This window comes from Kryptolebias marmoratus, linkage group LG6 (assembly GCF_001649575.2).
Source record: "Kryptolebias marmoratus isolate JLee-2015 linkage group LG6, ASM164957v2, whole genome shotgun sequence".
Taxonomy (NCBI): Eukaryota; Metazoa; Chordata; class Actinopteri; order Cyprinodontiformes; family Rivulidae; genus Kryptolebias; species Kryptolebias marmoratus.
This window is the reverse complement of record NC_051435.1, coordinates 26,691,838-26,710,871: the sequence shown is the minus strand read 5'-3', so window position 1 is coordinate 26,710,871 and position 19,034 is coordinate 26,691,838. Positions and strand designations below refer to the sequence as shown.

At 38.8% G+C, this 19,034-nt stretch overlaps 1 protein-coding gene across 4 annotated transcripts in view; it reads right to left on the bottom strand.

Annotated features, from left to right (window-relative positions):
- The window catches only part of LOC108243553 (SH3 domain-binding protein 4), a 63,566-nt gene that overhangs the window by 18,060 nt on the left and 26,472 nt on the right, over window positions 1-19,034 (bottom strand). For 2 of the 4 annotated variants that reach the window (XM_017429082.3, XM_037976327.1), the window contains exons 2-3: window positions 9,138-9,340; window positions 3,032-5,385 (exon numbers count right to left, since the gene is read on the bottom strand). In XM_017429082.3, coding sequence (XP_017284571.1) covers window positions 3,032-5,385; window positions 9,138-9,258 — 2,475 coding nt within the window. In that variant the 5' untranslated portion in view covers window positions 9,259-9,340. Of the gene's footprint in view, window positions 1-3,031; window positions 5,386-9,137; window positions 9,341-10,967; window positions 15,039-16,177; window positions 16,263-19,034 lie in introns of those variants that run through there. The other 2 variants (XM_017429084.3, XM_017429083.3) reach the window with 2 other exon arrangements.

Here is a 19,034-nt window from a genome sequence, read left to right as displayed (position 1 = left end):
TGTTAGAGTAGGAGTTCAATTAACTATTAACTATTACTTTTATCATTATTGAATGTTTCTATTAGTGAATTTAAAATTTAACATATTAAGTAATTGTTATTAATATAATTATTATTTGATTAATTGTTCCTAACTTTAGTCAAAAATTTAGGATTATTTTAATAAACGCTTTTTGCGAATGGATCTCAAGGCAACAGTGAGAAGCTGTTTAACAGAGAGAAACACAAGACTGACGGTTCTTTTTTTCCACAAACAATCAAAGCAAACCAGAATGGGTTCAGACATTTGAGCATAAAGGCGGCTCTTTGGTGAGACCACACTGCTTTTGATTTGGCTCTCTTTCTTCTACAAATAGACTTCCCTTCGAGTCAAAACACTCACAGGCAAACTATAAAAGATGATCATCACCGATATACGGAACTGTTCATTTGAAAACCAGAAGATAAATCCATTTGATTTTTTTAATATTTGCAGTCCACAATACCAAAAACAAATATATATTTTTAGGGGAAAAACAACAATAATCTTACATTTATGAACAACACAGACAGAAAAGTTGTATTGACAAACCAAAGAAATTCTTTATGACCTTAAAATAAATAGATTGCTGCATGCTGTGATTGTTTCCACAAAACTCAGCTGTTTCAGTGTAATCCAGACAGAAATAACATAAAAACTACACTACAGTCAAATTTCTCAACAGGGCTTATTTCATTCACCACCTTTTATTATGTTCTCCTCCATACTGCAGTTTCACTGTCTATAAATGGTTCTAAGTAGTGTTTACAACCTTGTGTAAATTACAGTGTTTCTGCTCTGTGTAACTTCAGCTGTAGTACATCTGTGTCCTCTGTCAGAGACTCTCACGAGGATAATGTACTCACACTGACACAACATATAAAAACAGGGATAAACAGGATAAACACTCTAAAATGTTTGGATTGGACCCAAAGTAAACACAATGCAAACAAAATAAGACTGATTTTACAGCACATAGAAACATTAGCATAAAGGCTGGATATCATAGGAGCTGTTATAATTTATCAGCCATCTATAAGGAGAATCACTTGCTGCCTGAAGCTGTGCTGAAAATCCACATTTTTAGGACAAAAGATGAAAAACCAAAAGGACAAGAAATTTTGTCTGTATGTTTTCAGTGAACACTGGTCAGTATTTTCAATATACTGAAAAGAGAAAAGTACTTGGCGTGAACAGGACACCTAATCCGTTTGCTTAAGAATATATTGCAATAATATCACAACTAATCAAACTTCACTAAAACAATACACACATTAGTGCCGACAACCATGACTTCTCTTGTGCTTTTCACCAGTCATTGCAAGTTCTATATGGTCAAACGAAACACAAACATCATAATAAAGATGGACAAAGAGTCTCCAACGTCTCCCGTTGTTCAGAATTGAAGCCAAAATGTCAATTTTTTGAGGTGCTGCCATATTGTATTTTTGAAGCCAAAGTCAGTGTAGTAGGGATGTGGGGTTGTACCATTGATACAAGAAGTCCTGCCTAAACACCCTCCCAATTCACTAACAGGATGCAACACTGTCAATCAGTGTCACGTGACTTTTTGCTTTAGACTTTAAATAACTAATTTATACCAAGCATGTGAAAAAATGTATATTTGAACATATAGCAGCAAGGTAAAAATTAAGAAAATCAGCCATAGACATACTGAACAAACATATAAACACAACACTTTTGTTTGTTTGAGTGGCCTTTTATTGTGGCCAACCTAAGGCACACCTGTGCAATAATCAAGCTGTCTAATCAGCATCTTGATATCCCACACCTGTAAGTTAGATGGATTATCTTGGCAAAGCAGAAGTGCTCACTAACACAGATTTACACAAATTTGTGACCAATATTTGAGAGCCAAAGGCCTATTGTGTACGCAGAAAAAGTCTTAGACCTTTGAGGTCAACTCATGAAAAATGGGAGCAAAAACAAAAGTGTTGTGTTTATATTTTTGTTCAGTATATTATACTAATGGACAAACCGTCCTCATCTTTTTTCATTGTTGGGAATTGAAGCCAGCAGGAAATGATTTACAGAAGCTGGCTTATTGTATTTCTGGCATCTGCGAACCGGGGATGTGGAGCTTTAAATCCTGCTTACTCCCCTGCACACAATCATGGTGTCACATGACCTTTCTTTTAGGCATGACATAACTAATCACAGCTAAATGTCTTAGAAAAATAATATCTGAACATACAGCAGCAAGGTAAAAACAATTTAAATCAATAAGAGTCAACATCTGAAAAACCTTATCTGATATGTGTTTTTATTTCTGAACAAGAGAAATGTCCTGTTTGTTAACATTGAGGGGGAAGGACTTAAAACTTGTTCTGAAACCAGCCAACAGGAAAATTGGTCATGTTCCAGCTATATCTTCCAGGTTCCAGTCAGAGATCTACCTTTGTATATTAACAGTCTTTAATATCAACAAAAATTAACACCTTCAACATCAAACCAAAATACTTGTAAGCTACATTTGTCTGTGTACCACTGCTTAAAAGACCTTCAGTTCAAACTACAAGTGTAAGGGGTTACTTCTTGAACTTGTTTCATTTGTATGGTTTGATTTGTATGCTCATAAAGATCAAATGGAATTATAAGATCAGCATATTGTGCACACTGCGCACTGTGAAACTCAACAGACAGCAGTAGGGTAGTAAACGGCTCTGCTGTTTTCCACAGCTCCTCAGGTCCCTATTAGACCTCAATGCCTACACAGCATTTATTGACTGCACTCCCAGCAGAATTAACAGACTGGATCACAGCCTAAAGCCTGAAGCCCAAAGCAGCTGTGAGGAGATTACAAACTGTAGGAAAGGAACAATTTTTCCAGGGGGAAATTTCCTATCCGAAGAATACAAATATATGAAGGACAAAACCAATCCACATGCATCTCAGTCCTCTGAAAAAAGCAATTAGCATACATTCTTTAATCAGTTCCTTTTATGAAATATTAAGTTAGTGCAGCAAAAGAGAACCCAAGACTGTAACTTACCGTCAGAAGTTCTTTCTGGAAGGACTTCCTGTCTTTGCTCTCAGCATTGTTGCAGTCCTCTTTCAGGCTCTCCAGCACCGATGCCACCCTCTCTGGCTCACTGTCCAGCTCAGTGCGGCAGAAATGTGTCAAGGGTAGGTTGACATATCCAAGGGCGTCTGCAAACACTCGCCAGTTGCCAATGTTCTCCATCAGTATAGTTCTTACAGAGGCGTAAATGTATGTAAGGAACTTGCAAGGCTTCAGTATTTGCTCTAATAACAAAGAAGTTGTAAGATCAGGCCCATTAAAGTAAATGGGTTTAACTTTACCAACCACTAAAACATTCTTAGCATGAACAAACCCTATTTTGCCCTGATAATATCCAATGTACCATTCCTTTGTCCACAACTGTCCTTTCAGCTTAATTTTCTCCTCACTCAATAGAGCTACGAAGTCTCCTTTTTTGTACTCAAGCAAGTATTGATTTTTCGTTTGCCGGATTACAGTTTTGATTAATTTTCCAAACTTCAAGTTGTTTATTTTTCTGTCTTGGAAAACTGGGTACTTGGTAGCAATGGCAAGAGGAGATAATACTATCTTCCCCACTTCCTTCTTTTTCAGAAATCGCCGTTGCACCGATGTCTTTGGGCCTGCCTTGGGTGGTGGTGTTGGTGTTTGTACACAAAACTGAGCCAATATACAATCATGGTCATCTTTGACCTGGATTCTTAAGGTGAAGTCAGAAACATCTTCAGCATTGCGTGAGGAAATTATATACACCAGCCGGCTAACTTTGCCTAGTTTAACCTGGAAGCCCCGAACCACTCTGGCCTGCTCACTAGCCTTTACCTCATAGTTAGCCATGTTGGAGTAAACTCCAACATGTAGGTCTTGTGGTTTGGACAGTACAAACTGGTGTTTACCCCAAAGCTGCAGCACAACTGGTGGTGCAGACTGCGCCTGTTTTCCAACCTCACTCACCAACAGAGTTTTTGGCGCACAATCATGGCCAAACATAGCAATGACTGTCTTGAAAGATGGGTGAATGTGTTTTGGACCGTATACTCCTAAGGTGATCTTTTTAACCACATGCTCCCAAACTGTGGAGTCTGGAGGGATGGACTGAGACTGGGCCACCACACACACATACATGCATGGCTCAAGGTTGTCCAGGCACACCTGAACTGTGTCCTCATACATGTATGCCTGAGGAATGGGAGTATAAGGTCCCTCTTTACAATCACTCCTGACACATAAAACTTCGGTGGTCTGCCTACTCTCCATTTTTACTACAACGGATACTTTCATTTCCAGAGTAATGGTGGTTTTGGTTTCCATGTTGCTGAGTTTGATCTCTACCACGGGGCTGACAGTGGTACAGCGATCATTGTTAAGCTCTAGCGGTGGGTCGAGCAGAGCTTTCATTGAGATCTGTTGTGTGTCCCCAGGTGCCACGTGGCCCTCGGGTACGTGTATGCTAATGTTGGTGTCGGGAAGTTGGACAGCACCTCCTGAGCTGTCCAAACGGCATACAATGTTGGTCTCCACTGGCTGTGTTTGACCCCAACCTGGGTTCTGACCCAAAGAATCCAGGTCATGGCAAGATCTAGCCAACTTGCGGTGTGTTAGCCACGCTGTGCGGAAATCCTCCCTGCTCTGGAACTGTTCTGGTGCTGGTGCTTTGAGTCCTCCAAAGAAACCAGTGGTGGGCTGAGGGGCGTCTGTCTGAGCCTGAAGAATAGACAGTTCAGACAAACTGTAAGAACGTTTGCTTCTAAAAAATGGGTTGTCCCTGTGTAATGTTTGGCCTGCACCCGCAGTGGGACTAAGAGGGTTCAGATTAAAGACACCGCCACTATAATCATTGTCTGCAGTGTTTCTGATAGAGGTGGGTGAAGAGAGTGTATCAAACAGAAGAAGATCAACAGATTTCTCATTGCTGTTCTGATCAAGTGAACTCTGACGTCCCCCATTTAGAAAAGGATTTGTAGAGGTATGGGTTGTTGCAAAAGGATTTCCATTTTGGAAGGTGGTTGGTTTCAAAATCACTCCTGTCCATTCTCCCAAAAGATCCATTTCTTTGGCTGCCTCCTCAGTACTGTCCCCCACTGTGTCAATCATTCCACTGTCACTGAAGGCTGAGTCTCTGTAGTTGATGGGCTGCACATACGCTGCAGGGATATAACCCATCTCCGTGTTGTTGTGGGCATACCACCACTCTCCACCTGATGAATCAAGAACGTAAAGGCGGTCTCCTTTAGAGAACTTGAGAGTTGTGAAACTAGATGGGCAATAGTCTTTTATGGCAACAACTTCCCTGGCAGCACCAAAGGAGGCAGTGGCATCCAGTCGTAAGGCACTAGGAGAAGGCACTGGAAAGACAGAACTATGTCAGATATAGGCAGATGATGCAAACTTCAAATAAAACATTTTTCTTTTTCAAATGTGTAGAAATGTATGAAATAAATGTACAAAATGAAATATTTAATGATAAAACAGATTATATTATTAATGTCCACAAAGAGTGTTAACATTATTTGTTAAATAATAACAATAAAAAAATACATATAACTTTGTTCGTTTGCAAAATTTCCAAAGCATTTCATATGATTAAAGTATGTTGACCAGATGTCCCCGATTTCCAGGGACAGTCCCCGTTTTAGACGACCTGTCCCCGGCTAAAGCTGTCACCGGAAATGTCCTCGATTTTGTGTTTTATGAATAAGAAAAAAAAATGTCTTTAGCCAGTTATTATTGTAATTGAGAATAGGAAGTGCGAGTGAGCATGATGTGCACAACAACAGCTGTTACGGTTGCTGATGATCGCGGCGGTGTTAACGTCACACATAGCACAGGAGAGCAGAGCGTGTCGACTTTAAAAAAAAAACAAAAGGACAAAGTGCAGAGTGCGAGACACCATGGATGTGGGAGCGATCATTTGATCGTAGGTATGAATAGACCTATATTGCTTGGACTGAGCTGATCCTAAAAATAAAATAAAAATAATGCTAAAAACAAGCTAGGGTTGCCATCCATCCCGTAAAATACAGAATCTTCCTTTATTTGGCAGTTAAATGTTGATCCGATACGGGACGCGATTAGTTCTGTATTTTCATAAATATCCATGGTTAGACACATCTGTCACACACATACATCAACTCTACATAAAATGACCATAAAAAAAACAGAGGAAATATTAAGACCAGCAGGACCGGTCCTGCCTACAACTTCTGCTGTCACGGTTGCCTAGCGACAGACAAACAACTCACTTCACTGCTGTTAACATCCGCGCCATTTTAAATGTCCACACGATACTTTTGATATCGGGTGGACAGAAGAGTAATACGGCAGATACATAAAGATGAGGCAGTTCCTCCTCATCTCCTTAGTCTGACATTGTGGAATGTTCCAATTCATGCAGTTTCCTGCTGGGTTTTTAGTAGAATATTGAATATTGATTTACTGCTTAGGATGTTGTGTTTGAATTGTCACTTTATGTAATATTTCTTAGCATTAGGTAATAAATTTAAAGAAATTAAGCTAATAACTTTATAGTAATTAAATAAATATTAGGACATGTATATACATTTCCTTTATTAGACAAGTTTATTAAAGTTAACTCACTGGTTCTCTCATCAGAAAAACTAATGCATGCATCAGTTTATAGATGGATGGATGGCCATGCATTTCCCCTGTAATAAACTTAGGCAACGCATCCTGATGGCTCGATAACACTTACTTTTACGTAAATAAAAATATGTTGAAACAGTGCTACTCTTTCTGGAGTGTTTGACTGATTGTTTTCTTCATCAGTCTTTTGCAAAATACACCAGCAAAAAATAAAGCATATCACTGCTGTGTGCTCCCCTCCCTATAAGAGTTGGACAACTTGGCTGTAGTGGTCATGACCCCAAACTATGGTTGGCATTCTTTAATTTAAATTTTGAAAGGTGGCAACGCTAAAAGGCATCAATTTATAGTTACACATAAAAACTGTCTTTTTGCTATATTAGCATTTTTGCTCATTAGCTGAGGAAACAAACATCTAACTTTATTCATTCAGTTTTAATTTTCCAGTATGTTATATATTATCATTTTTTGGAGGTGATTGTGATTATTTTATGTCTCTGTTTTAGAATAGCAAAAGACTGATTGAAGAAGAGAGGGAAGGGAAAGAGAGAGACTGATAGAAGAAACAGTGAGTTAGAGCAGAGGAAAAAGGCAAGACTAAGAAGAGTTGAAGAGTGGAAAAAAATAGAGAGAAAAGAGTAAAGCAAAGAGTAGAAAAAGAGCAGAAGAGTGTTGGAAATTAAAAGGTGAAGAAGGAAAAGTGTTAAAGTCATGCAGTGAGTGATGCAGTGTGTGTTGTGTAAAACATAGTGGCTGCATCATTCTAAGAATTCTTCTAAAGATAAAAGAACTCTCACCTTATACATGCACACACCATGTTCTTATACATCAACTACATGACTACACACACTTAATGTCCCTATTTATACTTCTGTAAGTATATGTTCACATTCATTCACAGCACAACAAAAGCACTTTCACTTACATTATCAAAGAAGATGATTTATTTTGACGAAGTTTCTGCGCTCATTAAATGATCCCCCAGTTTTTAATGCTCATGGTACAATTACTATTACTGCTACTTTAATTTTACTACTCATAGGAAACAACAGTGTGTAGTTACATTTGATTTTTATTGTCAAAATATGAATAAATATGTGAATTGTAATTGTCCCCAAATGTTTCTTCATGTCATTTTGATTATTGTGTCTTTTTTTATCCTCAAGTTAAAAATGTCCCCAGATTTATTCTCAGAAATCTGGTCACCTTAGATTAAAGAATATAGCATATTATTAAAACAACATTTGCAATAGAAAGTGCTCCACCTCCAAGAGTGCTACCACCCGACAAGAGCCAGTTTCTGGTTTCAATGTATACCGCAGTATTAAAAAAATAACAATACAAAAACGATTACTTATGGAAACCAACAAGATACCAAAAATAGTATGGGGATTTGTTTTAAATCATATGTAGCACAGAGTTGTTGCTGTGAGCTGTCACTCAGCTGTGTATAGTAGCCCAAAAAGGTAAATTCTTCTAAGATTTTCCCATTGGTATTAAAAAAAAAAAAAAAATTATTTCAGTGTAATGCTTTTTTGAAACATGTTTTCAACATGCTAAAAGAAAATGTTACTTTAAAAAGACCAGCACAAGAAAATAAATAATATTGTTCTAAAAAGGAACAATGTAGCCAATATTTATTTTATAGGTTTACCATGTTTTTGAATATGTGTCTAAAAATAATGTCACAATATCTTTTAAAACAGCCTGCTGGCTCACTGAAGTTTTAGCTAAATTATTTTTTTTTATCGCAACACTTGTGAATAAATTAAGATTTCAACCTTGATCTTCAAAAATATCAATAGGTAAATTTAAAATTAATGTCATGAATACTATTATAACTATAAAAGATTATTATAACAATATGTAATATTTAAATAGCATTAGTGAAAGTTGCATTCCTGTTGTTGTTTTTTTAAAGTAATGTGATGAATTTGTATATTTTAGTTTTAAAATGATAGTTTTAATACAGTGATGCCATGAACTTGAGTTTATCAGTCGGTCAGAATCTCACCCTGGCCCATGCCTAACGCTCTGTTAGAAAAGTCACGTCCACATGTTCAGCTGAGTAGAGTACAAACATTCATTTGATTCGCTGCAGCACAAAGAAGACATGAGAAACATAGAAGTCATGTTTCTGACCAGATGGGCTTAATGTTCAGTCTCATGCTGTAACCAGTTGTAGCTTGTGTCTCACAAATCACAAACTAGATCACACCAGTAGAATACTACTGTTAAAAAATGTATACCAACTCTATTTGTATGGATCTGCAGTACACTGATCAGAACAAGTAAAATTTGGATTTTTAATGCTTCTAAAATGATTCCAAATAATAATTAAAAAAATGTACTTTTCAGCAAACAATTTAGAAAAAAAAACAACCTTTTCCAACTTTGCACTGTCTTTTCAGGGAAGTTTGATGATAAGAAGTCAAAGTACTTTAACCACTGGCTTTTTAAACGTTTTTTTCAACTTATCTTGCTGAACGCTGACCTTTGACATCTGTGAGGGTGGCTTCTGACACTCCTTCGCTGAGGTCAATGAGCGTCCCCTCCGATTTGCAGCGAGGTAGAGAAGGGTTGTTGGTGGTGGCTCTGATCCGATGGGCGGCCATGTTGGGTCCGTCACTGTGCACCACACTTTGATGTACTTCGAATTTACAGGCAAAATTAGATGTCAACAGCTGCCCATCATGTCTGCAAAACACAGAAGTTGAGTCACACAGGGTTCATATTTGTTGTTTACAACAAAATATCTTTTGTGGGCTGTAGCTGTATTTTTCACTCTTCCTGTTTAAAAGTCCTAATATTTTTTGGGTCTCTGCTTTTTTATGCCCTGATTCATGTTAGCTTGGTAATAAACAGGACTTTATATACTGGAAGTGCATAAACATGAGTGGGATTAAAGCCTTCTATAAAACTTTGATGCTTTTTAAAGAGTTTGAATGTTTGTGTACAAAATCAGTCCATTAGGAGAGTTAGAAAATCAGCATAAATAGAATATGAAAGTTAAGCAATGCAAAGTCTGGCCCATCTCATGGATTAAGATGTTTATGTCTATAGATAATTTATCATTTATTCAGACAAATTTCACTCTGTCAAATTTGTGAAACAATAACACATGAATGACTGACATTTTAAATCTGAAATAGTACTTTTACATCTCCATGAACAACCTCAGTTTGAAAAATAGAGTTTATTTCTAACAGCTAGTCAAATTAGGCTCTGTTAGCTAGTCTAAATGTAGAGTAGACAAAAAGTGGATTGTTGCTCCAGTCTCAAACGTTTCTTAACAGTTCGGTCTTCTTCAGACAGCCCTGTACACTGCCATTAGTTTCACAACACAAGGTTATTTGAATATAATGCTGTGGGCACTTACAAGCACAAATAGCAGCAGCAGTAAAAGATAGCACTGCTGGGGTCAAATCTAGCAGAAATTATCATGTCATTTTTTTTGTTTTGTTTTTAAACCTTTTATTTTGGGATTTACCAGGTCCTGGATGACTGAGACTACACTAGCACATGTAATGAATAATTAATGCCAGTATAAAGATTTAAATAATAGCATATGCATAAACTGTAATGAAATGTTGAAGATTGGAACAATGTTAAGATAGTAAAATCTGCTCTGGGTCCGATCAGACAAGCCTTTATCAGCTCATCATACAGCCAGAGCTAACCCATTTCCAAAGAGGATTTTACCATCCAAAAACTGCCCAGCTTACTTACACTAAAAGATTTTAAAACTGTCTTAGGGTGAAAAGGCAGCATTGAAAACTTGCATCTGGTTTTAGTATTTTATTTAGTTTTATGTGATACTTTTATTTAAATGCAGCATGCACTGAATTGTTTGTCTGTAGCTAAATTCTTGGATGTTCATTCGAAACTTGAGAATGAGACCTCATGTCTCCCTATAAAAAATAATAGTGGAATAAAAATTTCAAATGTCATAACAGTTCAAGACAATGCTATTATTTAAACATATATATCAATTTACCAATATATATAAATTTGTCTGACATGTTATTTCAGTGGCCCTGGAAGTTGTATCTCTTACTGCTGTTGCATTTGTTTGTTTCCAAATTACCACAGAGTTATATGGAAATAACCATGTAGTGAGAAAATGACAGCAGTGTAAAAGTTTACATGAGCCACTGAAATTTTGGTGATTTGAGTCATTTTAAAATGGCAGCAATCCATTTTGGTCTTGGCAGTGTTGGTAGCTCATCAGTCCTGTCAGACTTATCTATTTCTCCAAATTAAAGTAGTTCAAAGAGCCACACGTAAGACATTTATTGTGCATAACTTTCACACATAATCTCACTTCAAAATGGACCTCTCCTATACATGTTCCATCCCAAAAGTCCATGTTTCCAGACCTAAAAGTGAATATTTCTACATGTGTGAAAGCAACATAATCTATTAAATAAAATATTTGGGGCTTCAAAGTATTGTGCAAAAGAAAATAGAAAAAGTCAGAAAATTAACATGATTTTAAAAAAAGAACGTAAAAAACATTAACAGCTACAGAAGCAACAGTCTGCAAATGGATTAGCCATTGTTGTTTTGTTATACCATAAAGCTGAGCCACACATTTAAACACATAAACTGCCCTACATAAATCCAGCTTTTGCCTTTGTCATTCTAACACTTAATTTTAGAAATATTTATTCAAATTGTTCACGAATATTAAATATTTACACATGTGACATCATATGACTCCACCACAGCCACATTGGTCAACAAATGTTCAAAGCAGACAAAGACACAGTGCTTACAAAACAATAAGAAGGTATAACTGTAAACAACAGATGTGGGTCAGTGGAACAAAGCAGTTTGAGAGACAGCAGGAGTTTGACTTCAATTCATAATTGATAAGAATGATGTCCCACAGGCAGCACACTGCACAGAGCTGATGATCATTCTCTGCTGACACACTTCTACAGCAGCAGGAGTTTTATCATTCTAACTCCCAGTGGCTCCTCAGCTGCTGATTCCCATCACTGACATTCATTAGGCTGTCAGCTCACACAGTATATGTCCACGGTGAATATGGTGCTGAAACTGAAGGAACTCACTACTATGTCATGCAGATCAGTCAAAATAAAAAGTAAGAAACACAATCCACACATTATTTTCTTCCCTTATTGATGGTTAGTGTATAGATTTGTCCACAAATAAAAAATTGAAAGCAAAATGTGGCAACGGCAGCCAGCTTCCACATGGTTTTCAGCTAATTCTATTTTGTTTGCACCGACTGCGTACCCAGTATCAATATATCCGGAGAATTACTTAAGTAAATTGTTTCAAACTGCACCATTTGATATAGTTCAGGATAACCTGTTTCATGTTGATTTCATAGTTTCTGACAAGTACTTGATATATGCACAAGAGCCTACATGCAGCTTTCAAAAGATGTTTTATGACCATCATTACAGTCCTTTGTTTCAGTGTATTTAAAACACACACACACATTTACACCACCTCACCTAGGAAGAGCAGGGTGGTTAAAACAAACAGTAGTTAAGCTTTTAAGTGTTTCCAGCTGTAGTAGAACAAAAATTAGAAGAGTTACAGCATTCTTTTGTTTTGTGTTTAGCATGTCGTCTGAAATATTCTTGTTTCTAAAATTGTAAATGGCCCAATAACTGAATCTGAAATGATTCTTTTGACATATAAGTCTTATCAGCAACTACTTATCAGTGTATATGACTCTTCATAAACTTATATGCAAAATGCTGTAAAGGTTTTTAGACAAAGACAACAATTCTTTTGTTTGAAATCAGTTCATGGTGAGCTTGTGTCCACTGGAAACATGGTAAAAAATACTCAGAGCTTGAGTCTTTGTAGTTGAATGTGATTCAGTTTATAAGCACTGAAGTACGTACTTAATTTACTATTCAGCAGTTATCCTTCCATATCTGTCACAAAAATAGATTTGCTACTTATACAGCTTTGTATTCAAAGTCTCATTGACTCCCATTGTATCTGAGCTCAAAATCTTCTTTTTAAAACTCAAAGTGTCTTTGTAGCTTGTCATATCACCTACTGAAAACAACGCAGATACATAAAACTTGACATACGTGATCACCAGTCACGTCTCTACCAACAGTTCAGGGATTTTATTTCAATACAACTTCTTGTTTTGCACAATGATTTTTTTTGTTTGAGGTTTACAATCTAGTCTGTGTTTCTGTCTGATGACAAATGCTGTCAGGAAGTGACAGTGTGTGGTTACCATGATGACCCTAATGAACCACAGGCTGCACCTTTACACATTTCTTTGGATTTTGGTTCTTTTTACACTTCAGTTTATACATGAAAAAGCTGAGATTTTGTTAGCATGGAATGTTTTAAAAGTAATTTCTAAATTATTGTTGGGCTTTATAAAACAAAGTTGATGTTTGTTGAAATTTTTGGCTGTAGCTGCATTGGCACCCTTCAAAATTTCTTCACACATTTTCTATTTTCTTTTCTATAGTTTTGAAATGATTTGTATGAGTCATTTGTTTCAGAAAAGCTGAAAAACTGGAGCTCATCTCAACTGTCCCTGTGCAAGACTAATCCTGGACAGGTAACCTTCACATACATGAACACACAACAATGCACATTCAAAATGTTCATAATCCCCAACTAATACTGTGTGTGGCCTGTAGGAGAGAACCAGAGGACCCTTTCCCTTGGTAAAGACTTGTCCCTGTACGTGTTACTGAAGTAAAAGCTTTTCTGCTGTTTTTAGTATACAAGCTGCTCTGAGAATTCTCGGACCAGCAACTTACATATTTGAAATATGTAAGTTGCCTTTCTGCAAGACAGGTTCTATGCACAAGTTTTTATTTCCACAATTGAGCGTAAAAACCTCAGGTGGAACAGATTTGAATTTCAAAACCCTGAAATGCTGAAACAGTCTGACAAGAATCTGAGAGGAGCACAAAAAAGAAACATTTTATTCCCACAGGATTGAACTCACTTTATCTGAGCTTTTGTTTGTATTGTTTCCTTACTAATTCTACTTGTGTTTTTGTTTCCTCATAATTTTTAAATTATATCTTTGCTCATTGTTCTATAGTTCCCACTTTATCAGATAGTCTTTATGCAGTAATCTAACCCTGAAAACTGCTGTGTTCTTGTTAACATTTTCTTAATCTTAACATGAACTGCTCATTTATGAAGCTGGGGGAGACAGAGGGTGTGTAAGGCAGAGGAAAGGTCAAATGTAAACTCTGGGTGGTCTGCAGCAGCAGACATTCAAACCTCAGCCTGACCACCCTGCTCTGTTTAACTCTGGTTGCAGAACAATGGTGGGTGGGGTCCTTCTGGCATGTAAATCAGAGAAAGTACAACATAAAATCTCTGCGAGGCAAATCACCACATGTTGCCTGGTAATAAGGCACATGAAGAGGCCATAATGAGGCACAGCCTGCCTCTCTGCTGAAGGCACGTCCCAAAATCTCCCTCCACCATTCTCTAATAACATTTCTGCAGAGTGTAATCACTTCACTGTCACCACAGTCTTTCATAACTTGTTGAATGAAAGTAGCGTTCCTTAAAGAAATGCAAATGCCTTGCACGCCAAAGAGCTTGCACAATCAGTTAACCCTTAGAGTACATGTTACAAATAGTTGTCAGCTACTACCACACCAAATTCTAGTTCAAAATATTATTTAAAAATGGATTAAAAACCTATCTGTTTTGTCAGTTCTATGACCATGATTGACACTGGCATTTTCATTCCTTTTTTTATTTACTTTTTTCTAACTGTACTTTGAGATCTATAGATGTAAAGTGCCCTATAAATGAAAGCCATTATTATTATTAGGTGTAAAAAAAGACTCAGTTGCAGCCATTTTTACAGTTGATGTGGCAAATTGTACATCTAATGTAAAGTGGGCAAAAATAACAGTTTCATGTCCAACAAAGGGGTACTGGGACATAAAGACTGAAACTCAGCTGACTCAGATTTTTTTTTCAGAAACATGACAACTCCAACAGAAAACAGACAACAAAGTTATTGCTGGTGATTATGAATTTCTAATTCATGTATTTTATAATGCAATTGGGAGTGGATTTATGGAGACAGTTTCACAGAATATGTCAAAACGTGGTGGCAGCGAGGCGAACCCAATTCGCAGACTCATAATTAAAAATAAAACTGATTTATTTAAATAACAAAAGGCTGACGAGGCAGTAACACAAACTATAACAGAAATCCAAAAAACGGCAAGGTGAAACAAGGCAAGGCAAGGCAAGGCGGGACCGTGGACAAAAAATGAGAACACATGAACATACCTGAGACAATCAACATCAACAAACAACAATGAATCGGCGGGGAGGTGGAGAAGAAGACCAGGTTATAAAGCAGAGGGAAATCAGGAGAAGTGGGCACAGGTGAGTGATAACAATTACACACAGGTAGAGATGGGTGTGACAGGAAACCAGAAACTACTGAGCAGAGGACAGGTGGATAGTGACAAAACAGAACCAAGGTATAACGAAGACAAAATAATACAAAGACAAGGACAATAAAGCAAATACAAGAAAAAACAGAATCATAACAGAACAAAAAACCTAGACATATGACATAATATCCATCAGTAAGACAGTACTTTGCAAATGTCTTGAACCATCCGTACATTTTCTTCCACTTATCTGTGGTCAGGTAGCAAAGGCAACAGGTCCAGGAGGGAAATTTGGACTTTCCTCCACCAGAGACTCTCTCCAGCTCCTCTTCTCGCCAGAGAAGATACATAATATTTACAGCATATTCTAGTTCTGCCCCAGTGTCTCCTCCCAGTGAGATGTGCCCAGGCACCATCCAGAATAAGGCACCCAGGAGAGATCCTGGGTTAAACATTAAAACACTTGCAAAAAAAAAAAAAAAGATTGAATGTGATCAGTGTAATTAAAGTGTTTTCCTGCACCACAGTAATCCAAAGAAATTTGAAATACAAAAGAGGAAGGTTCAAGCGACTGGAAGAGATATTTAAAGTTAAGTAATGATGGGGCTCTGTGGTGAGAAAACAAACAAGGTCTGAACGAGTTCTCACAGCTGTGTCTAAACTTAAACCAGTTCAAAACTGCCACCACAAGTTTCTGAATGAAGAGGTTTTGATTTATTTTTCTAAACAAAAGTTGCTTTTTGACCTCAGGGACTAAATAAAATAATATAAAGATACTTAGCTGTAATTACCAACACTTTCCTGCTTGTTCCATCTGTTGTGTGAGGATCTGGAGCTAGCTCCGCCTTGGGGCGGCTCCCCTAACCCTTGTTCCACAGGTGATCCTGATTCCGGTAATGAGACCAGTCTGCATTTAAGCCTCCAGCTGAGACTAGACCTTCGCTGGAGCATCAAGCCTCTTGGGTTAGATTCTCAGCCACAGGATCTAATCGTTTCTTGTTCCTACCTCGCTAACTAAGTTTTCTATGCTCAGGTTTTTGACCACACATCAACGTACCTACGGCTCGGGAACTACCTGGACCACTGGACACTTACCTGGACCACGAGACTCTTACCTGGACCGCTGGACACTTACCTGAACTGGATTCCGACTCATCCACTACTGGATCACCTTGGACCTCTTCCTCACCTTCCTCCACGCGGTTGGACACCTCCTGGATCTGTAAGACACAGAGACACTGTTCACTCGCTCCCTCAGACTCCTCTGACCAGATTGGTACTCGAGACTCACCCTGCTCCTTTTGTGTTTTAGACCGTTCCAGAACCTGACTCACTGTACATAGAATCACACCTGTAAATAAATTCACTTACCTTATCTTTGCCTCCGTGTATGGTTTTGGTCTCGCTCTTGGACAAACAATTCCTGAGTTTATGTCAGAATGCTCCAGCCAAGATAAACCTTGTCCAGAGCGATACCAGATCCAGAACTCGGTTTAGTAAGTTTAAGAACCTCGTTTAAAGATACCGTGTTAGGTTATTAATTTTGTCACTCCATTTCTGTTTTTTGTTTTTTTGTTTTTTGCTACGTTCTTTGGAAATCCTATGTGGGTTAAGAGGGTACCTTCCAAGATGGCGGACTCCTCTCCCGATCCGAAAACGCCGAAGCAGCTTCCTTACTTGCGCGACACGAATCCTTGATCAATACATTATGTGAAAGACAGCAATCGGAAACTGGCCGTCTCGACCAGTTAACTACACTTATGCAAGATATCCATCAAAGATTATCTACGTTAATTCCAAACACCGCGGACTCGCCTTCCGTTTCCGCCTCGACCGCATCGTCACTTCCGGTGCAGACTTCCGGACATTTCCGCGAAGTTCTGTCACCGACTCCTGAACATTTCTCCGGCGAAATAGGTAATTGTGCTGGCTTCCTACTTCAGTGTTCATTGGTTTTTGCTCGTTCACCGCAATCTTTTGTAGAGGATTCGGCCAAAATATCCTACATTATCGGGCTTCTCAGGGATAAGGCGCTAAAGTGGGCGGAGGCGAAGTATAGCTTCCGGGCTATCCGGCTAACTCCCTTTGACCAGTTTATAGAGGATTTCGAGCAAACTTTCGGTGTGCGGTAAAACGAAACAGAGATCACAGAAAAATTGTGGAGGTTAAAACAGGGTCAGCGCTCGGTGGCTCAGTTCGCCATCGACTTCCGCACCTTAGCCGCTACATCTAGGTGGAATGAGCCAGCGTTAAAGGGTTTTTTTGTCCATGCATTACAGGACTCTATCAAGGATCAATTAGCAGGTTGGGAGGAACCACAGTCCTTAGAGGACTTGATCACTTTAACAATCCGTTTGGATAATCGTCTCCGTGAGCGGCAACGGGAAAAGGGCAGCAGGACGCTCTCATCGGGGCGCTTCACCACCAACACTGAAACAGAAGCAGTCGTTCCCAGTGGGGGACTTGAACCCATGCAGGTGGGAAGGGCTAGGCTAACACCTGAGGAGAGGCTGAGGCGTCTAGAGTCCAAAGAGTGTTTTTACTGCGGAGATAAGAACCACTTTCGTGCCAAATGTCCTTTTTTAAAAGGACAGACTCACTAGGTGTCCGAGGGGTACTAGTGGGTAGTCTCTCGCAACCCCTCGGATCACGTTTTTTCATCCATTCCACGATCATAAATCATCAGATTAAAATAGCAGTTCATGCTCTAATTGACTCTGGCGCCGAACAAAATCTCATCTCCGAAGATCTCGTCAAACAGCTAAGACTAGAACCTGCACCTCTGTCATCACCCCTCCCTGTCATGGATATCTCAGGACAGACTATCACTAAGATAAACTGTAAGGTTTCTAACCTTCAGTTCCTCACTTCCGGAAATCACAGGGAGACAGGCAACTTCTTAGTGTTCTCCTCACCAGCTACGCAGATGATTTTAGGTTTTCCTTGGTTGCAAAAACATAACCCAGTAATCGATTGGACCAGAAAACGAATCGATTCATGGAGTTCTTTTTGCTTGCAACACTGTCTTCAGTCTGCATTGCCTGTCTCAAATGTTAAAAGTGAGTCGGAGCTAAAGATTGATCTCGATAAGGTTCCTACAGAATACCACGACTTGGCTGCGGTATTCAGCAAAACTAAGGCCTTGTCGTTACCCCCACACCGGCCTTATGACTGTGCGATTGAGCTACGTCCGGGGGAGCCCCTACCTACCAGCAGGCTGTTCAATCTTTCTGGACCAGAACGTGAGTCAATGAAAAATTACATCGAGGACTCACTCGCTTCAGGCATCATCCGGCCTTCCACGTCTCCTCTAGGGGCGGGGTTTTTCTTCGTGGAAAAGAAAGATAAAAGTTTACGACCATGTATTGATTACCGGGGCCTAAACCAGATCACAGTGAAAAATAAATATCCCCTGCCATTAATTGACTCTGTTCACCAGCAACTTCACTCCGCCACCGTCTTCACTAAGTTGGATCTCCGAAATGCTTACCACCTGGTAAGAATCCGAGAGGGGGACGAGTGGAAGACAGCGTTCAAGACCCCTCTCGGACACTTGAGTATTTAGTCATGCCCTTCGGACTCACAAACGCACCCGCTTGTTAGAATCTGAGTTTTGGAATTATGTTTTGTCTTCATGTTTCAGTTATAGTTTATTGTTTGTGTTTTGTCTCTTCCCTGTGCCTCAGCCAACATTCACTTTTCCTCAGTCACTCTCTCTCTCTTCCCCATTCTCACCCATCTACACCTGCCTCTAGCTCCTTAATCATCTCACCTGTGCCCACTTCCACTAATCACCCTCTGCCTTTAAAAACCGGGTCACTTCTCTCACTAGCTGCTGGTTCATTGTCATTCTTTGCCTCCCTGATGTGCCATCCTTCCGTTTACTCGTGCTTTCTCGTCTCCCAGTGGTTTCTCTTGTCACAGGTCTGTTCATGTTTTGTTTAGTTAATATTTTTGAATTTAGTTTAGGTTTTGCTGCCACATCAGCCTTT